The sequence below is a fragment of the Pteropus vampyrus genome, unplaced genomic scaffold, assembly GCF_000151845.1.
Source record: "Pteropus vampyrus isolate Shadow unplaced genomic scaffold, Pvam_2.0 Scaffold556, whole genome shotgun sequence".
Classification (NCBI taxonomy): domain Eukaryota; kingdom Metazoa; phylum Chordata; class Mammalia; order Chiroptera; family Pteropodidae; genus Pteropus; species Pteropus vampyrus.
Genome location: NW_011889337.1, coordinates 43,440 through 50,638, shown reverse-complemented (window position 1 = coordinate 50,638; position 7,199 = coordinate 43,440). Strand labels below are relative to the sequence as shown.

General features: G+C 51.6%; 1 protein-coding gene across 1 annotated transcript; it reads right to left on the bottom strand.

Moving 5' to 3' along the window:
- Window positions 1-1,477: 1,477 nt before the first annotated feature.
- Window positions 1,478-7,188, bottom strand: PRRG3 (proline rich and Gla domain 3). Its single transcript, XM_011384030.1, has 4 exons — window positions 7,111-7,188; window positions 4,176-4,213; window positions 2,914-3,074; window positions 1,478-2,552 (listed from the first exon to the last, which is right to left on the bottom strand). The coding sequence occupies exons 2-4, from the start codon at window positions 4,180-4,182 to the stop codon at window positions 2,025-2,027; spliced, it is 696 nt and encodes a 231-aa protein (XP_011382332.1). The 5' UTR covers window positions 4,183-4,213; window positions 7,111-7,188; the 3' UTR covers window positions 1,478-2,024.
- Between the last annotated feature and the right edge of the window lie 11 nt (window positions 7,189-7,199).

Below are 7,199 nucleotides of genomic sequence, written 5' to 3'. Positions count from 1 at the left end.
GAAAAGAGGAAAGAAAGGTGGAATGCCACCTGGTCAGCACCTCTGGCATCAGGGAGCTCTCAGGGGAGGAGGGACGGGACAGAAAGAGTCAACTGGCAGGAGACTGACTCCCCAGACTGAGACAACATCAGTCATATGAAGGCCTCCGTTAAGACTGGTCTCTTATAACCTACACATTTCTAGAATAATCTTCCTAAAGGGAAACCACACTGCACAGGCATTAGCTCAGTCAGCCTCTAAATAGGCCTGTGAGGTAGGGGGAAGGATGGAAAACCCCAACCACAGGGCCGAGCTGTCCAAGCTGCTGGCCTCACTCGGATAAGAACACAAGCCTGTTGACTTGAAGCAAATCTCAGGGCAAAGTGCTCAGGATTGGAGGGGCCTCCAGGAGTCATCTGTGGCCTCAAGGCAGGGCTGCATTCAAACGACAAAGCCCGGTGCCTGCCTTGGAGAGCTGTTTAGACAGAAAGAAGCTTGTCTTCTCAGTGGGTTTTGAACTGCTGTGGTTGCCAAGAGACCCTGGCTGTGCACGCTTTTGGGCCCCACAAAAATTTGCTACATTTTTTTTAAAGCACCACAGAGGAAAATGGTTTGGCTCCGAGGCCAGGAGGATGGAGAGAGAGGGGTGGGGAAGGTGGTGTCAACAGTGTCTTTTGTGTGGTCACTGACAGTTGAAGGACTGCCCCACTGCTGTCCAAAGCCTCACTGAAATTGAAAGGTGGACAGCTTCTGGGCCACAGAAAGGGGTTACTAAAAGTGGACCAGCACCTGGCAGTGACAGGGCAAATCCTAGATAGACCTTCTACAGCAGGCCATGGGCTTCCCCATCTCCCTCGCAAAGAAATTTTGAAAAGGGGACATTTTAGGACCTTCTTCCCAGGTGGGCACCATCGTTAAGGAAAAATCAGCTATCTGAAGTTCAAGTTCAAATCATCACACCTACTCATGAAAAGAGAGGTATCCTAAAAGTTCAAAGCCAGAGAGCACAGTGCTGAAGAGGCCAAGTTCATGGGTTTAATCTTGCTGTAAGCCAATCAACCTCACGAGGAGAAAACCAGCTCTCTGCCCCAGCCTGTACCTCAACCATTAAGAGGCCACGGGTTCCGCAGGCAGGGTCGGCTGGCCGTATTAGTTTTCCCGAGGCTATGATTGGGCTCATGCCAGTGGGTAGCAGTTTTAGCACAGCCAGTACATATATCTGGAGAGCCAAGGCCTGGGGGGCGGTGCCAAGCACACCAGAACTAGGGCTACCCCCCAGGATGGCAAAGTTCACACAGGCCCTTTGCTCAATCTGGAGGAGGCAGCTCTGCCAGCCAGGCCTCTGCCCTCCATCCTTCACACACCCATCCTCCTTCCAGGTTGCTCTAGACATTCTTTATAATCTGGTCAGGAGGGTGGAGGTAGGCGTTGGGGAAGGGAAGTGTCATGGATCTGTGCGACTGATTTCCCTTGGCCCCCTACGAATGAATAGTGCTTTGTTTTATTGTGTTCGTTATTTACTTGTTTGTTATTATTCTTTTTGTTTTTGTTCAGTCCTTGTCCCTGTCTTCAAAATGTAAGCCAGGACATAAAGCACAGGACTGTTGAGGGGAAAGGAAGGATGCCGAAGGGCTGGTTTCTCTCCCTCACCTCTGTGGCCTAGGCTTCCAGACACAGACAAGTCCCCAGCCAGCTGCGTGGCCCCGGGGCCTGAGCCTATGGACATTCTGGCCGCAGTCAACTTCATGGAGTGATTCCTTTGGCATAAGAAAAGCCAGTCCCTGACAAGAGGACAGGATGGTGGGGTGTGGGGGCTTCTGGAAGAGTTGGGCTCTCTAGCCTGTGGCTCTCCCCAAGGGCATGCATGTTCCCTACCCACCCTCCACCTGTCTCTGACAACTGACTTCCAACAAATCCACAGTTAGGAAATTATTTGGCAACAAGGAGGCTAAGGCTGTTTTGTGGTGGCACAGTCTTTAAAAAGTTAAAAAGAAAACAGGAGACCCCTGAAAGAGGCTTTCACACCAGACAGGACACAAGTCCTACTACTTGTCTGAGCCAGAGTTGGCAGCCACTATCTCCTCATACTTTGGGGGTGGGTCACTGTAAGAGACACTCGCCTCCTCACTGCTGCTCTCCTGGGGCGCAGTCACCTCCTCGTAGGATGGGGGAGGGGTGGCACTGGACAGTCTGGAAAGAGAGAGCTCAGGAAGGTAGAGAGTGCTCTCGAGGCGGACTGTGGTTCTGCCTCCCCGACTGGGCCCCAGCACCACTTGCGGGTTGCTCCCTGTCTCCCGGTGACCAGAGGACTCCCCCTGGCTATGCACAGTGCCCCGGTATACCATGACCCGGGGCAGGCTGTGCCCAGTACGACTGGCTAGGTACCGGTTCTGAGCATATGAGGGGTGATGACGGGTGGCTTTCTGTAGCTGGCACCTCCAGATGATGAACAAGGCAATGACGATCAGCAACGCCACCCCCAGAAGAGGCACCACCACATACATGGCGTCTGAGCTCTGCGCGGGGTCTCGAACTGAGTAGACTGCATTCGGGTACCCCTTCCAGAACTCCATCTGCCAAAGAAGGAAGGCCACTTACACTTAAATACAAGTGCTCATGCCCCAGATGGACCCCAGACACCTTCTGCAAGGCTGCACCCCACCCCACCACATCCGGCCTCTGAGAGCTATCAAAGAGGCTATGGAATGCACCAAGGACAAAGGACAATGCTCTCAAGTGAGGAGAAGGCCCCCAGAGTGAGGCAGATGGAACTCTAAGGACATGTTGTCTATTCTTCTATGGCCCCGATGGCCCTGCTTTGGACTAGGCTGGCTTTCTTTCCTTGCTTCTGATTAACCTGAGGCACCTGGGCCTGCTCTTGTTATTCCTAAGGCTAACTCAGCTCCCATAGCCCAGGCCCCATGTGGTACATACTGTTTTCTCTTTGTCCTCAAACACCTCCTTGACCTCCTCGTAGCTGCAGATCTCCTCCATGCACTCCCGCTCAATGGTACCCTGGCGAAGCTCCTCCAGGAACTCATTGGCACGAGGGAACCGTTTCAGGACCGAATGGGCATTCTTGGCCTCCAGAAACACTGAGGAGAGAGCTGCACTGAGGCCTGGAATGGGGAGGTGCCCAGGGGCTCCTTCAAACCAGACTTAGCCCAGACACAAAAGTGCTATGATGGAAGGAAGCAAGACAAAGCCAGTGGGGTAGCCACCATCCTAGACATGGCTAGTCCATAGTAACAGGAATGGAAGGGCTGACTTTCTGTGATTCCATGATGTATCTGCCTAGAATACCATGGACCGAACAAAAGTCAGGCCTCTGGTGCTATGGAGGAAAATAAGGAGTGTATTTTGCATATGAACGATGGACATGAAGAATTTTGAGTATTTAGTTATCAATAAAAAAACACCCCGTATCTCCTGCCTCATCTCAAAATGAAAACGAGCCCTTATCATGAAAATTTATTCCTCTTTGAGGCTGAGGCCGGTGACCAATACCACATAACCTCATAAGACTCTATCAGGGTTCATCTCTCTATCTGTGCTGTCAAATCGTCCGGCATCAATAGCCTTGCCCAAGATAGTCTAGTACAAACCCAAGCAGGGGAAGATCACAAGACTAAATGCACATGAACCTGAAAGATACCCTAGGAAGGGGGTAACACAGTCTACAAGGAGAATCTATACCTTTGTAGACTAGGCATAGATGCCTCCTGGAAAAATGCCATTGAGTGGTAGCCATATCTCCTTATTCCAAAGAGAGAAATCCAGCTACATTTGAGCTGACTGGCATGGTATAAGCTATGCAACCCCATAAGCCTGAGCTGAGATTTTAGAGGGTAAAAGAAGAGGTGACATCTGCTCCTGGTATTACCCTAGAGATGAGACTTCCTAGTTCTCATGTCAAACATCCCCCCTCTGTGCCCAAGCAGGTAGGGCTTTGCTAGCAGGCAGGCACCCTTCCCCAGACCTCATGGCATGTCATATTCGTTTCTTCCACAGTGACCTCAGTAGGTGCACATCTCCAACTTAGCACGTGCTCTAGAAGAAACTAATCAGACAGGAGCCATAGGGACACCCTGGGGAAAGGAAAGTTGGGGAAGACTTGAAAGTTGGACATGCACCTTTCCCATGAGCTCTTAGGCATGGCTTTTCACCACTCAGCCTGGGCCCAGAAAAAATCTTACCTGCCATGATGCTCCCTCAGATCCAGCGTCTCACTTGCCTGGCAAAGGAGAAAAGCAGAGTCACAGTGGGATCACATCCCAAAGCCTACAGGCTACCCCTTTTTGTCCTGGAATGTGACCCCCACCCCCACTGGCCCGGTCAAAGGTCAAAGCAACACCTTATGAGGCACAGGAGCCTCTGTGCAGCCACTCACAGCTCTACTGCTCCCTATTCTGCCCTGAGCTCTCCTCCAGAGCTCCCTGAGGCTCTGCAGGGCCAAATGCAAACCTTCTAGCTCTTGTCCCCAAGAATATTACGAGAGTCTGGAAGACCTAGACTTTTGACTTTTTCCTTTAAAAAAGAAAAACTCCTACAGGCTGACATTCTTTCTTCCTTGCTTCCCTTAAGGAATCTGTGCACTTGAGTTGGAAAGGACCTCAGAGGGATGGGCACTTAGGCAAAGTCCAGCAAGTCAACAGCGACAGAGACAGGATCCATTTGGAAATTTAATTTTGCTCACAATAGCAAGTCCCAGATACGTCTAATGACAAGGACATTCCTCGAAAACAGGCAGCACACGTTTAAGAAGCAGGCACTGGCAAAGCTTAATGTGGCGACAACAATCATCTCAAAAGTCATGGCCCAAACCCAGATGACCTGCTGCATTCATCTCCACCAAACAGGGTGACAAGGATCTCCTGAAACCGGTCATCTCCCCACTCTATGATTAAAGAACACTGCTGCAGAGAACCAAGACGTTGATTGACGTCATCAAAACTGAGACACTAACTCTACACTAGTGTTGCTTCTGATGTGAACTATTGTCCAAGCGCTTTGCTCCTGCTAAGGAATTATCCAGCTGGTACGGAAACCCTGGCCACAGCACACTGCTCTCCCCAACACACACTCCCACTCATGCACATATTCCAGAGCACCGGCCAAGCTGTTCACATCTGGGAGCAATCACCCCGCTGTTCCCCTCCCCAGCAGAAGCTCTGGTTTTATGACTAACTGGATGCAGGACACGTGAACGGTGTAACCCATTGTGGTACCCTTTTTGCCTAGGCTGCCAGGAAGTTCAGCATTAATATTAACCATCAAGCACAGGCGCCCTGGACACTCATATGTTAAGCACACACTATTCTTCCCTGCGACGTGGCATACACTTTTCTATTTGTTTTCAAAGTCTTAAGTATATTTAAAATACATCTTCTAATCCTTTTTGGCAAAGAGGTAAGATATAAATCCAAAAAAAAAAAAAACCAGTAAATCTAACATCCATCTATGGAAATAGCAGCTCAAGGGGGCTTTTCTCTTTTGAACTCCACAATAATCCCCCCCCAAAAAACTATCAACTTGTGAATCTGTCAACAGATGAGAAAAGTTGAACCTCAATGTTTATGAGAGTGAAAATGGAATATTATCTCTAAATTCTGCTTCCATGGTGGATCTCTGAGGTTGCCCTAGAGCCAACACCAGTCACGTGGGCAGGGTGTGGGTTGGCATGCCTAACAGCAAGGTTTTTGATTGAAGAAAAATGGAGCCCTTGTGTCAGGGTTTGAAGTAAAGGCTTTACTAGTAAGTGAAGATAGAAAAATATGTTTCATTTCTTATCGAAGAGAACGCGACATTGTTTTTTTTTCTAATTTTATGTGGAAAAATTACATAACAGCTTACATATAACCACCTCTTGTCCCAAACACACCTGACTTTGGTGCGTGCATATCCACGCATCTCATAGCATCGAATGTGTGCTATCCTGACACCTGCAAAAGTCATTAGTTCATTTTTCAAGCTTCAAACAAACTAGGAACTCCCCCAAACAGCTCACAAGGCATGGCCCCACTCCATTGACAATTCTATTCTGTAGCCAACGTCACTGCTGCCGCTGCCATGAGGCCTCCTCCCCCTCCTTCCCCCAAATGTAGCGCCTGCTTCTTCCCCTATAAATACACCATCCATAGGCTGTTACTATGGCAACACTGAGGAAGCATGAGGGTTCCACGACAGAGAATGCTGCAGCAGTCACGCATGTATATGTCCCTCATGCCCCTGGTGGATACTGTAAGGCTGACTGTAGGCCGGAGGAATTTTTAACCCACTCCCCACAGGAACACAGCTGAATCCTGAAGGCCTGGAAAGGAAGGAAGGCCACCACAAAGACCTTCCTTAACCCCACTCCAGGCTGGAGCTTCCGAATCACAGCACTCTGGGACATGGCTCCTAAAGTCTCTCGCTGTGGACTGGCAGCCATCAGACCTGGTGTCCCAAGACATGGCCTCCAAACCGCTTCTCCAATTCTAAGCCTTTTTTATTTCCCTCTCTCAGAACTGATCGCTAAGAAAGCTCCTGTGATCTCCAAATCTCATGACTCATCAACTCACCCAGTGACACGAAACTCCCAAATTATGCTCCAACTCCAACTCTGGACCCTCCTTGTCCCCTTCCACTCATGCCAGCCCTGAAAAGTGCCTGTCCTCGTCTCCATCGCCCGCCACCAGAGCCCTGCCCACGAACTCCTGCTTCTGGCCCAGCAATACACTTCTCCTGAGTCTGCTCTAGACCCTCAACGTCTTGGCCAGGTCGGCCCTCCAGATCCTCCCCCAACAGTCCCCCGCGCTCAGCTCGGTGGTCCTGGTCACCGAACCGTGCCCTCGGGGCTGGGGCGCCCAACCCAAATGGCCTCACCGTTCTCCGGGCCCAGGAGGCGGCCGCCCTGTTTGCGCAAGCAGCCCGCCACCTCGCTGCAGCGCCTCTTTCAGCAGGGCCCCTGTCCCCGCCCACCTGCTCCCCGTCGGCCAAGCCCCCGGCCCAACGCAGCCGTCTCCTCCTCCCTCCCACCCCGCCCCGCTGCCCTGCCGCCGCCCTGGGCGCCCCGGTGCCACCCCAGCTGGGGCCGAAGTGCTCCTGGAGCTCCCGCCCCTAGCAGCCCGGCGCCCAGGCCTTGCCCATTACCTTGGCACCCCCCTGCCCTGCTCTCCTCTGGGGACTCCGCCGCTGCCCGCCCCCCTACACCCCGCCGCGCCAGGTCTGGCCTCGCGCCC

Bases quoted from the DNA above. Each gene is read 5' to 3' on its own strand.
- PRRG3 (XM_011384030.1), bottom strand. The intron at 2,553-2,913 runs GTATGTACCACA...CTTCTTTGGCAG, and splicing joins TTGAGGACAAAGAGAAAACA to ATGGAGTTCTGGAAGGGGTA.